This window comes from Paroedura picta, chromosome 6 (genome assembly GCF_049243985.1).
Source record: "Paroedura picta isolate Pp20150507F chromosome 6, Ppicta_v3.0, whole genome shotgun sequence".
NCBI lineage: Eukaryota > Metazoa > Chordata > Lepidosauria > Squamata > Gekkonidae > Paroedura > Paroedura picta.
In genome coordinates this window covers 110,674,329-110,699,235 of record NC_135374.1, presented here as the reverse complement: position 1 = coordinate 110,699,235, position 24,907 = coordinate 110,674,329, and the positions used below count along the sequence as shown (strand labels likewise).

Here is a 24,907-nt window from a genome sequence, read left to right as displayed (position 1 = left end):
AGGAGCCGCCGCAGCCCAGCGCACCACGCCTGGGACTCCCCACCAAAAACCACGAGACGCCGAGGAGCCGCCACCCGCCTCCTCTTTCAGGTAGCCTGTCCCTTGCTCTGTCCCTCGCCTGCCCCTCGCTCTGGTCCCTGCCTGCTAGCACCCATTGTCTTCTGGATACAATGGGCTTTTTTACTAGTATTATATTATATTATATTATATTATATTATATTATATTATATTATATTATACCAAAGGAGGATGTGTGCTACTTTCTCTGGCAAGGTTATCAAAGTTATTTAAACCCAACACGTTCCAAGGAGCCTTTGGGAGTACCTCTCCCATCCAGAGAATTCTTATTAAACTGAAATGTGTGATTGTGAAGGTTGCCCCAGTGGGTTCATAAAGACGACAGAGTGATTTGAGCTATGTCTGTATCGGGAAGTGTTGATTTTTTTTAGGGCTGGCAGTAGTTTATTACAATTTGAATATATTACAGTGCACTGTGGTTTTCTTCCTTGTAAGTCACTGTGCTCTGAAGAGGGCTATATAAATAAATAAAAATATGAAAAAGAAGAAAAACTTTATCCTCTGCTTTTCACTACCCAAAGGAATCTCAAAGCAGCTGACGTAACGTAGGTGGGGGTAAGAGAGCTCTAAGGGAACTACTCTGTGAGAACAGCTCTGACTAGACTGTGACTAGACCAAGTCACCCAGCTGGTTGCATACGGAGGAGTGGAGAATCAAGCCTAGAGGATGTCACTCTTTGACCACTACACCATATGGATTCTATATCAATAATCCAGCAAGAGCTACATGATAAACTGCATTTCCTCAACATCTGGGGAAACATTTATATCCTGGAAGGACCTTGTTGACTTACTATGTTCCAGACTGTGACCATTTCCGCATGGAGGCATTAAACTCGTGCCGCCTCTTGCTTACAAACGTGCGTTTGCAAACTTCCTGACGGGAAACCCTTCCTGAGTTTTCCCTCCGCCTCACTGTGGCTTTTTGCCTCCCGATGAGGTGGCAAGAGAAAACTAAGTAAATTTCTCCCCCCTGATCCTCAGCTTGTCAATCATCACAAGCCATCAATCCCAGTACAGTGGTTGTTTAAGGGACTCAAACTTCATTCCCCCCAAGCCCCAAAATTATTTTTTTTAAAAACCCAGTACTTCCACATTGCTATGCGGTAACACCACAACAAAAAGGCATTTATTTTTAAAAAATTAACACTTCAGCATTGCTATGGAGAAATGGCACAACAGTAAAGTATCCCCCCTTTTAGGGGTGGTGGTGTTCTCGGTGCTTTGGTCTCTGTTGTTGTTAGGTGCGAAGTCGTGTCCGACCCATAGCGACCCCATGGACAATGATCCTCCATTCCTCGAAGTTCATTTAAGTTTGCACCGACTGCTTCAGTGACACCATGTTAAGCTCGCTCTTGTATAGTTCTTCTGTATAATGTTGCCACCTTTTAAAAAAACTCTTCTGCTTCTGTTAGGTCCTTACCATTTTGGTCCTTTATCATACCCATCTTTGCATGAAATATTCTCTTCATATCTCCAGTTTTTTTGAAGAGATCTCTGGTCCTCCCTATTCTATTGTTTTCTTCTATTAGTTTGCACTCTTCATTTAAGAAGGCATTCTTATCTCTTCTAACTATTCTCTGGAATTCAGCATTCAGTTGGGTGTATCTTTCTCTTTCTCCCTTGCCTTTCATTTCTCTCCTCAGCTATTTGTAAAGCTTCCTCGGACAGCCATTTTGCTTTCTTGCATTTCTTTTTCTTTGGGATAGTTTTAGTTGCTACCTCTTGTACAATCTTTGGGATGGTTTTAGTTGCTAGTTCTTGTACAAGGTCTCTGTTTACATTCGGGTATATTTGTGAGAGGCTGGACATGGTAACTGGACATCAATGAGTGATTTTTTGTGAATAGTAAGGCTTAAAACAAGGAGCACAGACACCCAGCTGATTGGGAGAGGGCTGCTTCTTCAGATGCCCCCCCCCACTTTCCCCTTTAAAATCCAAATGCCAGAAAATGCAAACAGGGATGTGTCTTGGCTGCCTGATCTCAAAACAGATGAGGACAATAAACAGAACATTTTATTTTACCTTTGGGAATGTAGCCTTTTGGTCCCACAGCAATGCAGACCACACCATTTTTTAAAAAAAAATTATCACAATCAGAAAATGAAGAGGGGAAGGCAGGTGCGAGGGTGGGACAACACCAGCAAGACTGTTGCGTGTTTCTCCCTCCATACAGGCTTGCCCCTGGTTGCTCCCTGATGTGAACTGCAATAAGGAGTGGCAAATCCAGTTTTGGCCATTTCCCTCATCCTTAGGCAAATCTGGCCCAAACTCATGCCAGCCTCTGCACAGCCTTGGGCTGCTGACGACATCATGTGGAAGCAGCACTAAAACTCTCCAGCGACTAGAGGCCGTCCAGGGGCAAATTCCATGTGTGGAAATGAGCTATCCCTAATCACCAGAGTCTCTTTTTCATTTTATGCTGCCTGTATCTGTCCTTGTACTATGCAGTTCCTGTTTCCTCTCTGTTTTGCCTGTGGAGGACCTGCTGAGAATGCTGTTTGAAAAAAAAGTGTGAAGAGAAACACACATTTCCAACTTCCTCACTCAAAACTTTCAAAAGGAATGACTGATGGTGGCCATGCCGCAATTTGATTCTGATACACGTGTGACAAGAAAGGAGGTTGGGGGAGATCCCGCTGGCTTGCTCAGACCTGAAGACAGCATTTTTTTCCTTCTCTGCTTCCAGTTACTCAGTCCTAGGCACGGTCCAAGGGACTTCTTACCAGAGGACATCCTGCTAGCTTGGGCTGAATTTGCCTGCAGGTATTTGATCCTGAGCATGGTCAGGCAGGAGCCAAGGTTTTGTGGCTTATAGCTTGGGGCCGACATTAGCCAGCCCAGGGAATCAAACCAGACCAAGATGCCTCATTTTTATTGTTATTGTTCTTTATATTTTACCATTTAAATTAATTGCCTTGTGCTGCAGACATTTCTGAAAGCCCCAGTGGGTCCCTTAGAGCAGGGGTAGTCAACCTGTGGTCCTCCAGCTGTCCATGGACTACAATTCCCATGAGCCCCCACCAACGTTTGCTGGCAGGGGCTCATGGGAATCGTAGTCCATGGACATCTGGAGGACCACAGGTTGACTACCCCTGCCTTAGAGAAAAGCAGCCCAGACATGACCATATAAATACATTCAAATGTACAGAAATGCATGTACCTGGACACAAAATGCTAGCAGGCTATTTTCCTTTGACTGTCCTCATAATACAGGTTTCTGAGTGTGTTACAGTTCTCTGCTGTGAGATGAAACATAATAGGGAAGAGCCATAACCAAGGGGTAGAATACAGCTTTGGTCCCCAGGCATCCCCAATTAAAAAGGATTTCAGGTAGCCGGGCAAGAGAGCCGACTGGGACCCTGAAGAGCCACTTCCTGTTAGAACAGACTGCAGCAAGCTTTGCAGGGCCAATTACGGGATACTATAAAGCAACATTGCATTTCAGGGTAATATCTTCTTTTTTAATTGAATTTTTCAGTCTTTTTCCAACACTTTTTTTTAACACCTTTTTTCAGAAGTCGTTTCTGGACAGACTTCAGCAGAATAAATGATTGCAATATATAGGAGATAAAGTCATGAGTACCCAGCTTGCTGCTGGGGGGTAAATGGTAATGACTGGGGAAGGCACTGGCAAACCACCCCGTATTGAGTCTGCCATGAAAACGCTAGAGAGCGTCGCCCCAAGGGTCAGACATGACTCGGTGCTTGCACAGGGGATACCTTTACCTTTACCTTTAAAGTCATGTTTATGTTTATTTGGTTTTGCCTGACGATTCTTCCTTTTCTCAGTACTCAAGCATGTGCTACAGATGTATGTCAATTATTTGCATTGGGAATGCAGCAAATTTGTAGGAGCTGCAAATCACACTTAAACTGGTTTTAGAAGTGATGGCGTGGTCATCTATTTGGGGGGTGTTTAAAAACACTTTGACAGGGTCCTTGTTGCAGAAAGGTTTTTTTAATGGTTTTGATGATGCTTTCAGTGTGTCTTTTTTTGGCAATGGGTGCAGCACCCCCTGTGGCTCTGCCACCCTCTGCCGTCTTGTGAGTCTCTTTAAAAAGACGCACAGGCTGAGTTCTTTGCTTTCAATTCACTGTGGAGTTTATTTCTCTTCCTTCTTTCTTACAACAAAGCGGCTGTCATTGTCTCTTCTTCCTTCTAAGACAAAACCACCCCCACACTTTTCCTCCTCCTTTTTATCTGCCTCCCAAACTCTGGCCCCTCCTACTTAAATGGGTATGCCCACTCCCAGTTTCTGATCTGCCAGTCCCCAGGCACGCTGTCTTTCTGCTTGGTCAGCTTCGCCAGGTAAGTTTGTCTCTTTCGGATGCACTCTCTTCTGGTGTTTCTCACCATGCCTTCCCTGGCGGACTCGGGATGGGGTGTTGTACATGGTTCCCCCTCCCCTTTTCCCCTCCTACGGGCTTGCTGAGGTTTCTCCTTCCCTGCTGGCTGCCTACATGCATCTTTCATGTCTCCCACCAGGGCCCCTAGGACTGTAGATGGGATTGGTACCTGAGCCCCGCTATGGGCAGAGGCTTCTCGGGCCCCTTCCTTTAACCCCCTCCTTGGCCCTGAAGAATGGGGACAGCTGCATTGTCCACCTCACCACCATGATGCGCAACTCACATCCTGATTGGCCCGTATTCAGCTTGGACACCCTGGACATGCTCCTCCCACAGGGGCATTTCACAAATACATACAGGAACCATGGATAAGGATATGATTATATATGGTCATGTTGACCTGTTCCCCTCCCAAAATGATGGGCCTGGAGGGGCTGGGACGGAGAGGGGTCGGGACGGAGAGGGGTCCTCGGTGGGCATACGCACATCTATGTTTCCCAACCATATTCTGCATGATGTTGCCACTTCTGGGGTTTATCAAACCCTAAAGAACATTTCAGGGGTTTCTCAGCAGTAAAAAAGTTGAGAAAGACAGAGATGGGGTGTTGTCACAAGAAAGCTGTCAATCAATGCAAATTAGCAAAGATGAGGGTGGAGGTTGGGACTCTGGCCAGGCACTACATATTTCTCAGGAATCCTAGGGAAATGATTCAAGTTTGTTTAATAACACATCAAACTTACAGAAATATTAGGCTAAGTTCTCATCCACTGGGCCTCAAGCACACACACACGGCAAAGTGTGCCAGAATCCAAAATGAGACACATAACTAAAATTAAGTATCTTCTACCCCCAAGTGCTGCTAGCAGTCAAGAAAGCATTAATTAAGCTATCCCAAACACGGAGATGAGCCAGGACATCTCACACCTGGCATCTAGTGGGGAGAGGAAACAAATTAGGCTTTGAAGAGCTGCTAACAAGCATGGAAGAGCCAACCCCTCACAAAACTAAAAGCAACTGAAAGGTCAAGTCTCAGCTTATAACAATGATTGGGTTACAAAGGCCATACAGGTCTAAACGGCACTGAGTTAAACTCCAACTTCCCAGAAATATAAATCACTTTAAAAGGTGAGTTGGGCTAAAGAGAGTCATGTTATAAAAATCAGGCTCACAACGTTCTCACCACTGAAGTGGACATGAACTTATGAACAGAGAGACGGCTGGTTCAGACCCAGTAGACCTGCCATTCCCTGCCTACCTTGCCCTCCTCCACACCTGCTTTATTCTTCTCTCCCGCACAATAGAAGTTAATAAAGCAGACGGATTCCTGAGGTAGAAGACATTTTGCCACTCTTATCTCTGGCCTAGTGTCCTGAGTGCAGACACACCGCAGGCAAACAGGATATCATCCCAAAATCCAGGCACTTGATTAAAGATGTGCAAAGTGAAACAAACAAACAAAAAAACCAGCATTGTGGCAATGCTATGATGTAACTTCTGGTTATGCAGTGAGAAGCAAGAGCCTGAAATGGCATTGAAACTCTAGGGGCATTTCTGCACATTAGTAGCTGCAATAATAAGTGGGTGGTTGTGGTCCATGAAGGGGCGACCACTGTTAAATGCTGAGCAGGTGTTTATCACGTGTCACACAACAAGTGTGTTCAAGGCCAGAGCAGCCCTTCTGCTAAGCATACTACAATACTGGGACATCTGAAAGAGCACAACCACCACAAACAGGCTTTGAGTATACCCCTCACTTTAAGTCCCTAGCTGAATGCACCGAGGAAAGGGGCTACACTCTCGTAAGTGCAGAACGAACTCTGAGTCCAGTGGCACCTTTCAGACCAGCAGAGTTTAATTCTGGGGATCAGCTTTTGAGCTATTACTTCGTTATGTCTTAAAGGGGCCACTGGACTCAAACTTCATTGTGTCCAGCTAGCATGCAAGTGGACACAGATAACATCCTTCAGAAGAAGGTGCCTGAGGAGGAATGAGGGGCCACATGCAGTGGAACCTGTGGCTACATTGGTGCATGATCTGCCCACAGAGATGGCCCTTAGATTCAACATCGACTCACACATAATGTGGTTACATCTTTCTGGTGGACTCAGAACCCGAGAACTTCCCAGTTAGGCCCTAATGAAATCACACGGTACTTGAAAAACAGATCTCATGCAATAATAGCCAGCATGGTATAGTGGTTAACAGCGGCAGGTTTGGAGAACTGGATTTGATTTCCCACTCCTCCTCCACACGCAGCCAGCTGGGTGATCTCGGGCTAGCCATAGTTAGAGCTGTTCTCACAGAGCCGTTCTGTTAGTGTTCTCGCAGCCCCACCTACCTCACAGGGTGCCTGTTGTGGGGAGAAGAATGGGAAAGGTGTTTGTAAGCCACTTTGGAATTCCTTCAGGTAGTGAAAAGTGGAGTATAAAATCCTCAGCTCTTCTTCTCTCTAAATCAGTCTAATGATGCATTTTCAAAACTCGTTGAATTCTTTGTATTCCTTCTCTTTCCTAGGTTCTTCTTGTCTGGGATCCAAATTTTCACAGCAGTTTACAACGATGATCCATTTGACAGGGAGACAAAATGGGATGGGCTTTTCTAGATAATCTTGAAAAATGGTTATGACACCAAGACTCCTTAACAGTCTAATGGAGAGCCAGTTTGGTGTAGTGGTTAGGAGTGCGGACTTCTAATCTGGCATGCCAGGTTCGATTCTGTACTCCCCCACGTGCAGCCAGCTGGGTGACCTTGGGCTTGCAATGGCACCGATAAAGCTATTCTGACCAGGCAGTGATATCAGGGCTCTCTCAGCCTCACCCACCTCACAGGGTGTCTGTTGTGGGGAGAGGAATGGGAAGGCGACTGTAAGCCGCTTTGAGCTTCCTTCGGGTAGGGAAAAGTGGCATATAAGAACCAACTCTTCTTCTTCTTCTTCTTCTTCAACAACAAAAGATAAATAAAAGGTGGCTGAAGCACTGAAGCCTCAGAGATATGAGCTGGGTGCTCCCCTTCAAGCAGCCCCAAGTGGCAGGAATTGAGAGGCCACCAGGCTGCCTCATCCCTGGACTGTTTTCTCCTTTATATGTTTGCTTGTGATGGTTTTATGGTGCTCATAAAGCACTCCAGTGCAAATTACTTCTTCTTTTTCCTTTCTCTCCTTTTAAGTGAAGTGGAGTTCTCACAGATTGTTAGTTGTTTATTTTTAGCAGCTCCAGGGGAAAGTGTCGACCGAGACCTGTCCAGGCAGTGGCCCCTGAGAGCTGGCTTGGCTTTTTTGTTCAAGTGTCAAACTTGGGCCTGGGAGAGCCAGCCTCGCTTCAAATCCATGCTCTGCCAGGAAGTTTGCTAGGTAACCTCAAGTCTGCCACAATCTCTTAGTCTAAGCTACTGCACAAGCTTGTCATGACAGAGCAGAGCAGAAGAAGACACAGTGGAGTCCTGCTCACAAGTTACAATGAAGTTCCACATAGAATCTATGTTCAGGGTACATTTGATTTTTTTTTCCTTTATACATGTTGAATTATCCATGTTGTGTTGTGTACAGCTGAGTATGTGACCAACACCACATCTATCTGTGGCCCCTGGTTTAATTTGTACTGTGCCCATGTGTTGACTCTCTTACAAACAGATGTACACACATGTGCATGCTGGTCTGTTTAGCCAACAGAGAAGACATCTAAGAGGTGATATGGTAGCCATCTTCAAGTACTTGAAGGGCTGTCACAAAGAGGGTGGAGCAGAGTTGTTTTCTGTTGCCCCAGAAGGTCAGGCCAGAACCAATGGGTTGAAATTAATCCAAATGAATTTTCTGATGTTCTTCTGGAAAATGTGCATGACAGAGCAGTTACTTAGTGGAACAGGTTTCCTCGGGAGGTGTTGGGTTCTCCTTCTTTGGAAGCTTTTAAGCAGAGGCTAGATAGCCACCTGACATAAATGCTGAGTCTGTAATCTTAGGCAGATTGTGAGTGGGTGGGCAGAAGGGACTGTGTTACTGTTTGGTGCTCATGGCCCTTTCTTGCATGCTCAGGGAAATGTCGATCGCCACTTTGGGATTGGAAGACGAATTTCCACCAGGCCAGACTGGCCAGGGATTCTGGCATTCTTGGGGTGGGCATCATCTGGGCATGAAATTGGTGTCACTCTGGGTGGGCAGGTAGCTGTGAGTTCCTACATTGTGCAGGGGGTTGGACTAGATGACCCTGGAGATACCTTCCAACTCCATGAATCTATGCTGTATCTATGGATGTGCATTCTTTGCAACATGAACAGAGCTTGTGACAAGTGGCTGTGGGTCCCCTTGGGGAGAAAAGTAGGGCAAAAAATATGTCTATACTAAACTAAGCTTCTACCACTGCCAGGACTGGCTTGTGTCTGCTTCTCCTGCATATTTTTAAAGCACTTCTGAGAAGTGGGGGACTCTTTCTTCTGGAAGCTCCCTCACTCTCATTACATCTGGGTATGGCTGTGCTGTCAGAATCCTTTGCCAGCAACAGCAGCGCACACACACACACACACACACACACACACACACCCTTCCCCACAAGTCTGCACATCTTAACTCCTCCCAGGGGTGCGTCCTCACAAACCAACTGGAACTTACTAGTCTGACCGAAAAGGGTGACGTGACAAGGCTGCAATACCAGAAGTCACCTTTGTACTTGCGCATTATGCTTCCTCATGATTGGGATCCAACAAAGAGCCACAGATTGTGTAACCAAGGACAATCCATTATTGACCAAATGATTATGTAATTATTTTATGGTCCCTCTATTTGCTGAGGCTTCCCTCTCCCTAGGGAAGTTCTTCCTGCTTAGGCACAGAATCAGAAACCCTTTGCTAGCATATGAAACTAACACTATCAAATTAGGATTAAGAAGTTGTCGCGGTCAAAGTTGAATAAAATGACAGAATGAGGCAAGGCGGAGGGACTTGGGAATGTTCAGCCGAGAGAAGAGGAGGTTGAGAGGGGACATGATGGCTACCTTGAGATATCTGAAAGGTTGTCACTTGGAGGAGGGCAGGGAGCAGTTCCTGTGAGCAGCATAGTAATGGGTTCTATGCGTAGAACAATACCAGCTAAATATCGGAGAGGGGTAATTCACAGTCAGAGTAGTTCAGCAGTGGAATCGACTGCCCCAGGAGGAGGTGAACTCCCCTCACTGGCAGTCTTCCAGCAGCGGCTGGATAGATACTTATCCTGGATGCTTTAGGCTGATCCAGCATTGAACAGAGGGTTGGACTAGATGGCCCGTCCAACTTTATGACTATGATTCTAATGAATACAAAGAACACCAAAGGAAAATAGTAAATATGATACAAGTTGTCCCTAACACTTATCCTGGCACAACTGGCTCCAGCTTGAGGAAGAGAATCAGATCCAAGGTCTTGGTTCTTAACTTCAGAGCCCTAAGCAGTCTGGGACCTTTGTCTCTTTGGGACAGCCTCCTTCCACTACACACAAATACACACACAGGACATTAAGGTCTAGTGACCAAAATCTGCTTAGGATCCATGGCCCTAAAGTGGTCAAACTGGCCTCAACCAGAGCCAGAGCCTTTTGGGCCCTAGACCCAGCCTGGTGGAACGCTCTGCCAAAGGAGTCCTGCAGCACCATAGACAGCTCCTCAGAGCTTTCAAGACTCAGCTGTCCCACCAGGCCTACGACTGAGGCCCAACAACCAACATGTGATCTCACAGGCCACTCCTCTTGCATGGCCAGACTAAACTCTCTAGAGAGGCTTCATATGATGCACCCCACAATCCCATGACAGGAATTTTATGGGCAACATTGGGGTTTAGTTTAAATCAGATTTTATATTGTATTTTAAAACAATGTGATTTTGGTTAGGTTCTGATCCGCCCAGAGTCTGCCAAGAAAGGGCGGAATAAAAGGTCAAATAAATGAATTATTAACCTTCATGGCTTAAGTACAGAATGGAATGTTTTTGCCTATGGTAAAGGAACCCAAAACCAGTCTCAGGGGAATCAGTTGCTAAATTGCTTGTTCAAATCCTGTCCCTTTAAGAGCAACAGTACTAACCCACCAAAAGCTGCTTGATATTGATCATCGTGAGCAGCTGGCCCCCTTCCCAAAAGGTCCAACCACCACATAGTAAGTAATTTTAAAAACCAACAATACTCTGCAAGTCCCAGTAGCCAACACATCTGCTTCTTCCTGGGGGGCTGGGGCTGTATTGAACAACCTCCAGGATGCCCCTCGCTTCTTATGACAATGGATCCTGAACATGCCAGTTCTTCTTGCTAGAACACGTTCCTTTGGATCCTGTGTTCTTAGGGATGGTGTGGAACCAGGCATTAGCATATTGCCAAGACCTCCAAACTAAGTACACCATCACAAAGTCTGGGAAAGAAGCAAGGGTATCACTGAAATGTTACAGTCTCACCATATAACATAGACAAGGGCCACTTTAAATTATATCAGAGCTGCTTTTCTGTACCCAGCTTTTTACTACTCAAACAAGTCTCAAAGCGGCTTACAGTCGCCTACCCTTTCTCTCCCTACAACCAACATCCTGTGAAGTAGGTGAGGCTGAGAGAGCTCTGAGAGAACTGTGACTGGTCCAAGGCCACCCAGCAGGCCTCATGTGTCTCAAAAGGACTTACAATCACCTTCCCTTCCTCTCCCCACAAAGATACCCTGTGAGGTAGGTGGGACTGAGTGAGAGAACTGTGACTAGCCCAAGGCCACCCAGATGGCTACACATGGAGGAGCGGGGAATCAAACCAGGTTCTCCAAATTAGAGGCTGCCACTCTTAACCACAACACCAAGCTGCTTCTCTTAAAGTCACAAGGTTGGGAGTAGAAAAGGCAGTTTTCTCTTTAAAATACTCACCGTCCTCTGCTAATACCTCTTTGTTATATATAATGAGGGAACGGGGCAGAGGAACAGCATATCAACGTGGTGCTCTAATGTCACTACAAGTACAAGGTTTAGGGTCCAACATCATTGGACTTCTTCATGGGCTTCTGAATATTGTTCAGTCCTATGCGCTGATATCTGTTGGTTTTCAGCCCACACTGGATCCCAAATCTGACATGGCAACCGTCTCAGAGGCTCCCTTAACCACCTTCCCCAGGTCACTGCATATACAGTGCCTCACCTGTGATGCCTTTCCTGGACTAAAGAAGAACAAGTCCTTCCACTCTCTCAGCAAGACTCTATTTTTCACTGTCTAAATCAACCCCCAAATAAGCTCTCCCAAATAAAGTGCCAGTGGAAAATCCATCCCTAAGGCATCTCACACATCAACAAATATCTGTGTTGGAGAAGGCCTACTTAATCTTACTTTGAGTCCAGTGGCACCTTTAAGGCCAACAAAGTTTTACTCAGGGTGTAAGCTTTTGTGTACAAGTGTACAAACACTTCTGCAGATACATGCACACAAAAGTACCCAGAAACAACCTTAGTTGGTCTTCAAGGTCCCACTGGTGCAGCTGTTCTCCGATTACCTGCCTGATTTCGGTGTGTATGCCTCAGTCCATCAATCCATCAAAATGGGATATGAGTCTGTTTTTATCGGCCACAGATACACAATTGCTGCATAAAAGGTCATCCTCGGTCAATATTTCTTTAGGCAACCCCACCCGAGAGAACAAATTCACCACCCCTGAAGCATGCCCGTGTTTTCATACTCCTCAAAAGATAAGCCTCTGGAAACAGAGAGATGCCCTTTAGACATTTTTTAGTCTAGGAACTCCCTTGCTGTCCTCTGAAAGGGGACTCCTATCCAGGGCATAGATTGTGACGGGACTGGGAGGGGGAGGCATTTGCAAGTTTGTTGGTAGATCTCACAGGTCTGACAACAGTCTTTCACATCCCCTGCTAATGAGGGCCACAATACTTACAATAGGGCTTTCTTGGATGCCCAGTCCAAACAGAATACAGGCACATGGCAAAGTCTTAAAATCTCCTTGAGTCCAAGGCTTAAATCACCCCCCACAAAACACCTCTCAAGACTTTAAGCCAAGACAGCCTCCCAGCACTTCAACTGTCTCTTACTTGACTCTTGTCTTGGGCCACCTGAAAGATGGGTGGATGGGGTATCCAGGGCAACTTGAGGCTGTGGGCAACTGATGGCCAGGGCTGTTCTTCAAGACTCAATTTGGTGCAGCAGTTAAGAGCAGCAGCCTCTAGCCTGAAGAACCAGGCTTGGTTCCTCATTCCTCCTCCACATGCAGCTAGCTGGGTGACCTTGGGCCTCTTCAGAGCTCTCTCAGCCTCACCTCCCTCACAGAGTGTCTGTTGGGTAAAGGGTGACTGTAAGCTGCTTTGAGACTCCTTCAGGGTACAAAAACCACCTCTTTTCTTTGCTGTCTTAGTATTCTCCGCCTTCCACTGAGGCAAACCTTCACCTAATAAGAACAGGTTGAAGCAAATTGTCAGCAGCTGTTATCAGCATTTTGGCCACTCAGCAGCTACTATAAACTATTATAAACTACTGCTCATCATTGCTAGTGCATGAAACTCACACCAACAGAGAACACCAACCATTAAAAGGTTTCTCTCTATTTTACCTTGTTCTCCCCATATCAACTACTGCCAAGGTCCAAGCACATCCAAGCATATATGGACAGTCTCTCTAGAGCAGGGGTAGTCAACCTGTGGCCCTCTGGAGGACCACTGGTTGACTACCCCGGCTCTAGAATCTTCTGGGTCTCCACAGGTCAACAGCTTTACAGGCTGGGATGGGGCTTTCAAGTCGCTATCTCCTACCTTTTTTACTGTCTTTGTGGGCTCATCTTTCTTCGCAGCCATTGAGCTCTCTGGGAACTGCTTCCCTACTGTCATAAATAAACATGGCCATCCCCACTAATGATCATCACCATGGGCCTTCTGCTGAACAACGGTCTGTCTTAGATTTGTCTTCTCCTCAATCATCCACACCAATATGAGGCTCCTTAATTCTCTGGCCTGTTTCCTTGACTCATTAAAGCCTCACAGGTATCAGCTGGGTGCCTGACCTCAAGCAGCCCCAGGCAGCAGAAATTTGACAAATTTGTCTCATTGCTAGCCATTTTTCTGGTTGCTTCTGCTTGCTTTACAGTGTTCATGAAGTGTTTCCAGTGCTAATTATCTTCTTTCCTTTTCTGCCTCCTTTTAGGTGAAGTTGAGGGCTCAGTCAGACAACAGGTGTGACACAAGTTGGGTCAGTGATTTCCCAGCCCACCTTGCAGTCACATGTAACATTTGGGAATGAAAGCCTGCCTCAGCTCAGGACCATGGCACAGTCAGCGAAGGAGCTTCAGCCTTCCTTTCCACATTTCCTATTTGTGAGCCAAAATGGCACCCTGTCATGCAGTCAGCTCACACACAGCTCCACAGCAGGACCCAGGAAATCAATGTAGAAGGGAACCCGGCACCTGCTCCTTCCTGAGCTACCTCAGGTCTCAAGACTTGGGAATATCCATTTCCTGATACAATACGTTGAAACCACAGCACTGACTTGTAGAACACTTGTATTTTCATTTAGACCTGAGTTCCCACAGAAGGTAAGTGTTTTCCCCCGTAGGATAGTGGCTCAACATGGGGGAAAGCATCAGCAGAGATATGCCCAAGCAGCCCCATCTTGTTGCTGCTACCACCAGCCTTTGTCTGTGTCTACTCTTCCAGGCAACAGGCCTTCTGGGTTCTTGGCCGACCATTGGCTTTTCCATGTATACATCTGAACAGATCTGTTCTGCCACGAACCTGCCAGCACTGTTTCATTAGTAGCGGCAAGAGTTTGGATCCAAAGTGCTGTAATTGGAGTAAAGCTGTGGGGTGGGACTTCCCTACAGCCTGCCTCCTGCTATAGCCCACTGAAATTCCTGAAATTCTGCTCCCTGGGAGTGGGCCAAAGGCCCTTCAGAGCAGGCAGGACTGAAATGGTGCACCAGCACCTTTGAACGTGATCCTACATGGGTCAGCAGGCAGGGCTGTAATACAAAAATGGACATTTGAGCACATATCATTTCTCACACAGCTGTTAAAGTGAACAGAAGTTTGCATCTGCAGATGGTCACCTAAGGATGGCGTTGGCTCTCTAAGGAACACCACCTAATTCATGCTGAAGAGACACAAAATTGACACTGCTCTCTCTAACACAGCATACTTCTACATGCACTATGGTCAATGCTCAAGGCAACAATATAAGCCTTGTGCCATGTTCTGAAGCCTAGAAGAACTATCATAAGTCATAAGGGAAGCCATCCAGTCCAACAAAACCCAGGTGCCATCAGGAGGTCTACCAATGGGGTTAAAACTCCAGAAGCCCTCCCACTGTTGTCCTCCTGTTGTCCATAGAGAAGCCATATTGGACCAGGTCAATGGCCCATCCAGTCCAACACTCTGTGGCACATAGGGACCAAAACCCAGGTGTCATCAGGAGGTCCGCCAGCAGGGCCAGAGCTCAAGAAGTCCTCCCAAGCACCAAGAACATGGAGCATTGCTGCCCAGAGTATTTCACCTGTCTTGATTTTATAAGATAAACTAGCTTCAAAGCCCGTTCCTAAGAATGGGCCTTGTAAGGGCCCCTCCCCTGGGCCCCGGCCAGGCAGCTTAAGGTGGCTTTGGGCCATAGCTCACAGCCAGATCAAGTGGGGCAGGAGGGAGCTGGCCAGCTTGTTAGCAGGCCCAGGACAGAGCTCATTAGCAGTCCGGGTGACCATTGTTTGCAGGCCCTGCTTAGCAGGCCAGGAGGTCCTCGTTAGCTAGCTTTCCACCAGAACCCTTTGTTCAGGGCCGTCTCCCCTTACCTGCTACTGGCTCCAGGCACTGAGGCGCATCTGAGAGCAAAGAGGGTAGAGTCCAGGAACGGAGGGTGGGAGCTGGAGGGCCAATCAGGGTGCTTTTCTGGGTGCACCCTGATTGGCCCTATTCCAACTTGGACAGCTGGACATGTCCCACCCCCCCAGGCTGTTTCACAAATATATAGAGAAACCATGGATAAGGATGTATTTGTTTCCCTAATTAAACTTTGTCTTCTTTAAGAATATTATTCAGGTCTGACTTGTGGGCTTAAACAGCCTAGCATAAGCTCAGATAAATCTTGAGCCATGATATATATTTAATTAATAAATATTTAATTAATATTACATGGTCTTATAGTACTTTAAAAAATTCTTTTGCACTTTTCAATCCAGAAGCAGGAAGCATATGATATAATATGAAAATAAATTAGAAGCTTATGTGAGGAGGAAGATGGGTTACCCTTCTAAGCTCCTTGAATTCCATTGACAAGCATATGATATAATATGAAAATAAATTAGAAGCTTATGTGAGGAGGAAGAAGGGTTACCCTTCTAAGCTCCTTGAATTCCATTGACAATGCATGGGAGTAACTCCTTCTGAAGAAGCTGAAGGAAGAAGTGGAATGAAGAAATAAACCATGGCACTGTGGCACAGATACCTTCAGATCAAGTATCCAGCTAGGCTTCCTCTCACTGGTTGGTCCTGTGTTTTCACCCAAGGTTGCCTTCAGACCACGTAGAAAGTGGGTTTAGGCAAACAGGAAATGGGGAGGGGGGTGAGTTTCCATAGCAAAACTAACAGAGTGTGGAAGAAATTCCTTTTTACAATGCCCACCTGTCTTTTTAGATGCTACTAAAAACGGTTAACTAAGACCAATGGAATTAAGTGCATCTAATGGTGTGTTAGATTGTGTCAAAGAGAAAATGACAAAAGAAAAGAGTCCCCCGCCCTTCAGTATCTGTTAGCTTTAGCAGCTCTGGAGGGATGTGGCTAAGGTGTCTTTTCTTTACATTATTTGATTTGCATTTTTTTCATTGTGGCTGCATGTTTTAACATTGCTGCAAAAGGATTTGATGTTTCAGTATAAGGAGGAAACAGAGTACCCTAATTTAATACCTGCTCTAAGAACCTGGCCTGGAAATGATGTGCAGAAAAGAGAATAAATTATTGCTGGCTGTGCCTTGGGGACAAATCATACGATCCTGCCCAAAAAGAAGAGAAGAAGAGCTGGGGTTTTGCAGAACAGCGTCTGGCAAAAAAAAAAAAAAAAAATGAAATCATTGTAACCTTCTTGAATGCTTCCACAATTTAAGAAGAGTTGGTTTTCATACCCTCCTTTTAGCTACAAGAAGGAGTCTCAAAGCGGCTTCCAATCACTTTCCCTTCCTCTCCCCACAACAGACACCCTGTGAGTTAGGTGGAGCTCTGTCAGGACTACTCTGTGAGAAGCAGGATTATGTCTGGCCCACAGTCACCCAGCTGGCTGCGCGTGGAGGCGGAGCGGCTTGCCAGAATAAAAGCCGCTCTTAACTACAACACCAGGCTGGCACGAGCTTTCATGGGCCTAGTCTGCATACGATAGATCAGGGGTAGTCAAACTGCGGCCCTCCAGATGTCCATGGACTACAATTCCCAGGATCCCCCTGCCAGCATTCGCTGGCAGGGGGCTCCTGGGAATTGTAGTCCATGGACATCTGGAGGGCCGCAGTTTGACTACCCCTGCGATAGATAATGCACTTCCAATGTGCTTTCGTGGCTGGATTTTCCAGTGCAGAACAGGAAAATCTACTTCTAAAGTGCATTGAAAGTGCATTATCTCACGTGTGCAGACTAGGCCCAGGATAATCTACTTCTAAAGCGCATTGAAAGTGCATTATCTCACGTGTGCAGACTAGGCCCAGGATAATCTACTTCTAAAGTGCATTGAAAGTGCATTATCTCACGTGTGCAGACTAGGCCCAGGATAATCTACTTCTAAAGCGCATTGAAAGTGCATTATCTCACGTGTGCAGACTAGGCCCAGGATAATCTACTTCTAAAGTGCATTGAAAGTGCATTATCTCACGTGTGCAGACTAGGCCCAGGATAATCTACTTCTAAAGCGCATTGAAAGTGCATTATCTCACGTGTGCAGACTAGGCCATGGTCCACGTGCTTCAGTGACGACACATATTTAAGAAAGCACACTTTGTATGCACTCTTTATAGAAAATAACTGGGGTGGGCTTTGTTGCTTCCATTGCATATCTAGATCCTGCTGCCCCTGGGACATTTCTGTCTTGTTAAAACAATATTTATCTCAACCAAAGTATTGCACCTTTACCAAAGGCAACTCATTTGGCGATCAGGTTAGCAGCCTTCTAATCTGACAGCAGAGGTGACGGTCATTAGTTAGCTAATTAAGCAATCAGCCGCCAGTAATCCACTAGTATGCAAGGAGCAAGGGAGGCTAATGAGAGAAGTATCGGCTTCTGGGTTCCTGCATGTGCCCAAGAAAAGTATGCAAATTAATCAGGATGAAGGGTGATACATTTGTCCTGAGAAGCTGTCTTGGAAAATGATGGTTACTTCTGAGCGTATGTTTTATTTAATCAGGGAGTTTAAAATAATAACTGTCATTTTTCTCTCTCAACCAACATGTCAACTAACTAACTAAAAAAAAAAAAAAGAGCCTCTCTTAATATAATTAATTGTGCTGCAGTGGCCAATGGTTCAGCTCACTGCCTGTCAGGCTGCCGTAAATGGAGAAGCCGAATGTTTGGAGGCCTGCAAGCATCCGATTTGCACAGTTGCCCTGAGCGCCAATTCCTTTGCTGGGGCCACCTCCAGTTTTTAAGACACGAAGCAGGCAGGACAAACTGGATTGTGCCCAGAGGAGGGCAACAGAGATGGAGAGGGGTTTGGAGACCAAGACGTATGAAGAAAGGTTGGGGGAGCTTGGTCTGTTTAGCCTGGAGAGGAGACGACTGAGAGGGGATCTTCAAGTATTTAGAAGGGTGCCATATGGAGGATGGAGCAGAATTGTTCTCTCTTGCCCCGGGGGGACGGACCAGAACCAATGGGATGAAATTAATTCAAAAGAAATTCCATCTAAACATCCGGAAGAAGTTCCTGACAGTTAGAGCAGTTCCTCAGTGGAACAGGCTTCCTCGGGAGGTGGTGGGTTCTCCATCTTTGGAAATTTTTAAACAGAGGCTGGACAGCCATATGACGGAGAGACTGATTCTGTGAAGGTTCAAGGGGGTGGCAGGTTACAGTAGATGAGCGATAGGGTTGTGAGTGTCCTGTATAGTGCAGGGGGTTGGACTAGATGACCCATGAGGTCCCTTCCAACTCTATGATTCTATGTTTCTAGAAAAAACTGAATTTGAGATCGATGGTTTGTTTTCCCATGAACCTCGCTAATCTGGCAGTTCAGTCTGCTGATGGCTCCTTGAATACATGCCGTCAAAAAGCAGGCAATGCATTCTAATGTCAATAATGCAAAGGACGCATCGGAGCGTACAGATGCAAAGAGGGGGCAAAGTGCACATCACCTCCATATGGCACCCATATGACTAGCCTTAACACAAGCTAGTCTACTTCATGACCCCAGGAGATGCTGGCTCTTCTCTAGTATATGAAATGATCCCATTCTTGGCTCGTTAAAAAGCACAAGGGCCATCTAGTCCAACCCCCTGCTCAATGCAGGATCAGCCCAAAGCATCCCCGAAAAGTGTTTGTCCAGCCGCTGCTTGAAGACAGCCAGTGAGGAGGAGCTCACCACCTCCTTAGGCAGTTGGTTCCATTGCTGAGCTACACATAAAACCTTAATATTCAGCCAGCATCTTTCTGCTCATAATTTAGACCCATAACTGGGGTTAGCAGTTATCCTCTGCTGCCAAGAGCAAAAGCTCTCTGTGCTCCTCTAGTGGCAGCCTTTCAAATGCTTAAGAGAGCCATCATGTCCTCCCTCAGCCACCTCTTTTCCAGACTGAACATGCCCAAGATCCCTCAGCCTTTCCTCATAGGGCTCGGTCTCCAGGCCCCTGATCATCTTCACTGCTCTCTTCTGCACCCGCTCCATTCTGTCCACATGGTTTTCAAAATGAGGCCTCCAGAACGGCAGAAATGTGGCTTGACCAATGTGTGGGACCAACAGTAGGACTTTGACAGCTTGTGTTTTGGATGTTATGCTCCTGTTGATATCCTGCAAGACCACATTAGCCTTTTTTGCTGCTGCATCACACTGGCTGTTCATATTTAGCACACACTGCAATGTACCCTAAGACCTTGTTCATATGCATTGCTCCCCAGAAGGGTGGCCCCTCATGCAGTATGAATGTTTCTTATTTTTGTTACCCAGATGTAGAACTCTGCCCGTATCTTTGTTGAAATGCATCTTCTTCTGGTGTGTTCAGCTCACCTGATGGCCATCCCACAGTGCCTAGCAGCCCTTAGGTGCTCTTCTTTAAAACTATGTCCTTCCCTCTATTTCACAAACATTCCCTTTTCCTTCCTTAGCTCATGATGGGCTCCTCTGTTCATCCACATCGGCTGGATTTGACTTCAGCCGACTCGTGCCTTTAGTGGCGGTGCGTTCAGGAGAAATCAGCAGGCAAAGCTTTTCCCAGTAAGGAAGTCAAGATTATTGCCTGCTAATTCCTAAACTAGATTGAAAGGCGGAACTACAGGGACCAGTGGGTTACTCCCAAAATGAAGCCTAAGAAAACGTAATCATGTCTGCCGCTATTATTATGATTATGATTATGATTATGATTATGATTATGATTATGATTATGATTATGATTATGATTATTGTTACGATTATTATTATTGTTGTTGTTGTTGTTGTTGTTGTTGTTGTTGTTGTTGTTGTTGTTGTTGTTGTTGTTATTATTATGTGGGCCAGCTTGGTGTTGTGGTTAGGAGCACAGATTTCTAATCTGTTGAGCCAGGTTTGATCCCCTGCTCCTCCCTCACATGCAATCAGCTGGGTGACCTTGGGCTCGCCACAGCACTGATAAAGCTGTTCTGACTGAGCAGGGATATCAGGGCTCTCTCAGCCTCACCTAACTTATAGGGTGCCTGTTGTGGGGAGAGGAAAGGGAAGGTGACTGTAAGCCGCTTTGAGCCTCCTTTGGGTAGAGAAAAGCGGCATATAAGAACCAACTCTTCTTCTTCTTCTTCTTCTTCTTCTTCTTCTTCTTCTTCTTCTTCTTCTTCTTCTTCTTCTACCTGCCCTTCCCAGGTAGACTCCGGGTAGGTGACACCCTTGTTCTCTTCTGGTGTTCAAGTTCTCTCACTTTGTAATTCTTTCCCACATTGAACACATACACACTGTAAAGGGATGCTTCCGAGAGTGTAAACAGCTCAGAGCAAGGATTTCAGCTTATGTTATTCAGTCATGCTTCATCCACACTGATGGTGTTCTATCAGTATTAATGTCAATAAAGGTCACATCGGAATCCCTTACCTATTGAGTCAATCTTTGCAACAGGCAAATAGCTGCTTATCGGAGAGTGATTACCAGTTCCTGCTTTTGCAGACTGGATGCAAACAGGGAGAAGGAAGAACATGCAAAAGGCGGCCAGTCTGGCAGCTGATATATAAACCTGGGCAACTCGTTTGCAAGCTCTCAATTTACGTGAATCTGGAATGGTGCATAATCCCTGTAGCCACAGCCATGGAGGGGGCTGCACTCGGCCAACGCTATTAGGCCATATGGATGGGACACTTGAGGTGGTCCATCATACGTTGCCAAGACAATGGAACAGAGAAGCAAGTTTATAATGAATTCCCAGGTAACTGGAATGTTTCCTCTATCTAATTTGGGGCATTTATCATGCGAGAGTGTGACCTGATATATGGTATTCAATGAGACAGAAATACTGTAAAGAGGGAACGATTTTGAGATGTGGACAGTCTCCCCCCCCCCCCCAATTGTTTAAACTTTAATTTTTAACTTTTTAAACTTTAACTTTTTAACTACAAGGGGCAACAGATAGGGAGAATTGTAGACTTCTGTTTTCCATGCGAATCTTATAATTCGACTCAACATGAGTTGAAAAACTTGGACTGAAAAGACTTTTTGAAAGGAATAGCAGCCTGAATCAGCACCAGAATTGTAGACTTCTGTTTTCCATGCGAATCTTATAATTCGACTCAACATGAGTTGAAAAACTTGGACTGAAAAGACTTTTTGAAAGGAATAGCAGCCTGAATCAGCACCAGAATTGTAGACTTCTGTTTTCCATGCGAATCTTATAATTCGACTCAACATGAGTTGAAAAACTTGGACTGAAAAGACTTTTTGAAAGGAATAGCAGCCTGAATCAGCACCAGATCCATAGACACAGCACAGCTAGAGATGACCTGTTGTGAGCAAAATATTCCGGAGGTGATGGTTGTGTGTGCTTTTAAAATTATTGCCTGCTAATGTGTTGTTCTGTCTTGACTGTGTGCTGTGCTGTGACACTGCTCAGTTTTCGAGAAAGGCTTGGGCAAATCGTAATTGATTAAATGACAGCAGATTAATTGTGATTTCTTAATCTTAAAACCTGATCAAAGCAGAGATTAAAAATAACAACCACAAATTTTATTCTTATTTATGCTACTGACATGCAGTGAGCGAACCCAGGGAAATATGTAAGCCTACAATGAATAGACAGGCTACGAGGCCATATGTGGTCTGGGCCCAGCATATCAGTATTGGGTATTGACAGCTGGAGGAATGAAGCAAATGTTCATTTCAGAATTGGTACCAGATTTCAGAATCACACCCTGAGAACTGCACTGCAATTCTAAGCATATTTATGCAGAGGGAAGCTCTGCTGAGCTCAGGGGGCTTTTCTCCTAAATAAATGTGTGGAGAGGATTGCAGCCGGCTTAGTTAATTAGAAATGGACAAATATAGTCATAATGGCCCAACAAGCCTTTTGCTTGCTCTGGCTCCTGCATGGTAGAATGAGTTCCTGAGAGAGATCAGGGCCCTGCTGGAGCTTGCCAAGTCTCGCAGGGCCTTTAAGATGGAGCTCTTCTGCAGAACCCATGGTTGAGGCCAGCCAGGACAATAGAATGACATCAATATTAAAATGCCGGACCTCCTTTCCATCCTCTCCTGTCCCCCCCCCCTGTTTTTTCCCTCCAACTTGCTCCTGGAAGATAAAGGGATTCACCCCATCCCTTTATGTTGGTGCTAACATCAGATAGGTGTGATTTTATGAATTGTTTTATGTATTTCTATCTGTTTTGCTGTTTTACTTAATTAATTGTACACCGCCCTGTGACGGCAAAGTCCGGGAAGGGCAGTATAAGAATCCGTAAATAAATAGAAATAATTTTTTCGAAATTAATTCCCACAAAAATCCTGCAGGACGTCTTCCTGTTTCCCAGATGGAGAACTGAGAGCCAAGGACATCCTTGGGGGCACGACATGAAGCTGTGTCAAGTTTTATTGCCCCTGAGCGTGTGCCTTTAATAGCAACCAGGCAGGCATGCCCTGAGCAGGCAAAAACCTTTTCTGACCATTTTCCTTGCCGAGATAGGGAAATGTAACAAAAGGAGATAAACCTTGAATTCACGAGTAAGCTGGGGTGTGAACTGAAATCTTCCAGGTTCAATCCCAGTAGACCAGGGGTGGCCAAACTGTGGCTCTCCAAATATCCATGGATTGCAATTCTCATGAGCCTGGACTAGATAGCCTGTAGGGCCCCTTCCAACTCTATGATTCTAGCTATCATTAGTCAAAATGTATTAAAGGATCTGTTACATCTGCATTTCCTTCTCATTACAGGCCGCACCATTCCTACATATTGCATAGGGAAAATTCTACAGCTCCCTTCTCTCTCTTCCCAGCCCCGTTTCTGCTCACCTACATATGCTGGAACCTCACAGTCACCTGTACTTCCTTCTTTCCATTATAACAAGAGGCTTTGACCACAACGGCATCTAAAAGTGAACCTCTTTTTGTTTTCTTCTCAAAGAATTAAATGAGACAGCCATGGATATGAGGGCCGAAGGCCTGGTCAACTTCTCCTCTTTGCAAGACCAGACCACTGCTTCCAGGAACTGCTCTGTCGAAAGTGCCTCATTTGAGATGTACTACATCCCCATCATTTACAGTCTTCTCTTCCTGGTGTGCTTCCCAGGAAACATCATTGTGATTTTTGTATACGTCTTCAAAATGAAGCCCTGGAAAAGCAGCACGATCATTATGTTGAACTTGGCTGTCACGGACTTGCTGTATGTGTCTTGCCTTCCGTTCCTGGTCCATTACTCGATCAATGGCGACCACTGGGTCTTTGGCGGCTTCATGTGCACGTTCATCCGCTTCACCTTCTACTTCAACACCTACAGCAGCATCCTCTTCCTGACCTGCTTCAGCCTTTTCCGTTTCTTCGTTGTCGTCTATCCAATCAGCTGCTTCTCCATCCAGAAGCGGAGGTGGGCCGTCGTGGCCTGCGCTTCCGTCTGGATCGTTTCTCTGCTCATGGTGAGCCCAATGATCCACTTCATCACTGTGAAAGAAAGAGGGAATCAATCCCTCTGCTTGGACCTAACTAATTCGGAAGACCTGGACTCCGTACGGTTGTTCAACTGGCTCCTGACAACGTTTGCTTTCTTCCTGCCTTTAGTGCTGGTGACCCTGTGTTACGCCGTGATTATCTACAAGCTGGCCAGAGGGCCTCACACTCACACGTCCTTCAAGCAAAAGGCTCGCCACCTGGCCATCGTCCTCCTGGCCGTCTTCTATTTGTGTTTCTTGCCCTTCCACATCTTTCGAGGCGTTCGCATTGAGTTAAAGATCCATCCTGTCAGCTGCAAAATAGAGAAACAGATCCGGGACGTTTTCACTGTGACTAAATCCTTAGCCTCGTTAAATACCTTTGGGAACTTAATATTTTATGTGGTGCTGGGAGATAATTTTCAACAGGCTATTCTTTCTATCTGTAAACTGAACATCAAGAGGACTAAGAAATAGAGGTGGATGTTATTTATCGGGGGTATTATTTATCGAAAGATCTGAAATATTAGGCTACATTTGAAGTTTGTCTAAGCGAGTGAAGTTTCAGCAGAGGAACAAAGCCTGCTCATATGCAAAGCATCTGAAGCCATCATGGAAATAAAACAAAAATTGTCCTGACAGTCTGATTCTCAGAGGGTATGTGGGACACATATCTGCTCTGGAGTGACTTGGTCAGGGCCCCCTCCCTCCCTTGCAAACTCACACACATACAGAAACTCCATTCCCACTTCCCCCCCCCCCATTTCCCCTCTTACTTGTTGGTGCCCCAACCTCCTCCTTGCTTCCTATCCCCTCCCTCACTCGCAAACACACACAGAGACTCCATCCCCCTTTCCCCCTCCATTTCCCCATTGGTTTCCCAACCTCCCTCCCTCCAAGCAGACGTTCGCGCATGCACACACGCACATGCACACACACTCCCTTCCCTTTCTCCCTCCCTCCTCCCCCTTTTGCTCCTCTGCCACTGACTTGGCCCCTGCAGGTCACACAGCAGCTGCCTATATTCCCAGGGCCAGCACAGCTGCTGTGAAGGCCTCAGGGGCAAAGCAACCACTGCCTCAGCCCCTGCAGGTCGTGCGGCAACTGCCTGGGCCCCAAGAGCTGGCGTGGTCGCTGGCTGGGCCCTCCTCATCTTCTGGCGGGCTTCATAGGTGGGATGACAGATGTCACATCCATCTACATTTCCGTTTGACAAGGCGTGCCAGAAGATGTGTCCCACATTT

The 24,907-nt window shown here is 46.0% G+C and overlaps 1 protein-coding gene across 1 annotated transcript; it reads left to right on the top strand.

Moving 5' to 3' along the window:
- Positions 1-20,815: 20,815 nt before the first annotated feature.
- Positions 20,816-24,419, top strand: LOC143840778 (2-oxoglutarate receptor 1-like). Its single transcript, XM_077344279.1, has 2 exons — positions 20,816-20,961; positions 22,953-24,419. Exon 2 carries the CDS (start codon positions 23,160-23,162, stop codon positions 24,138-24,140), a length of 981 nt encoding a protein of 326 aa, XP_077200394.1. The 5' UTR covers positions 20,816-20,961; positions 22,953-23,159; the 3' UTR covers positions 24,141-24,419.
- Positions 24,420-24,907: the final 488 nt, after the last annotated feature.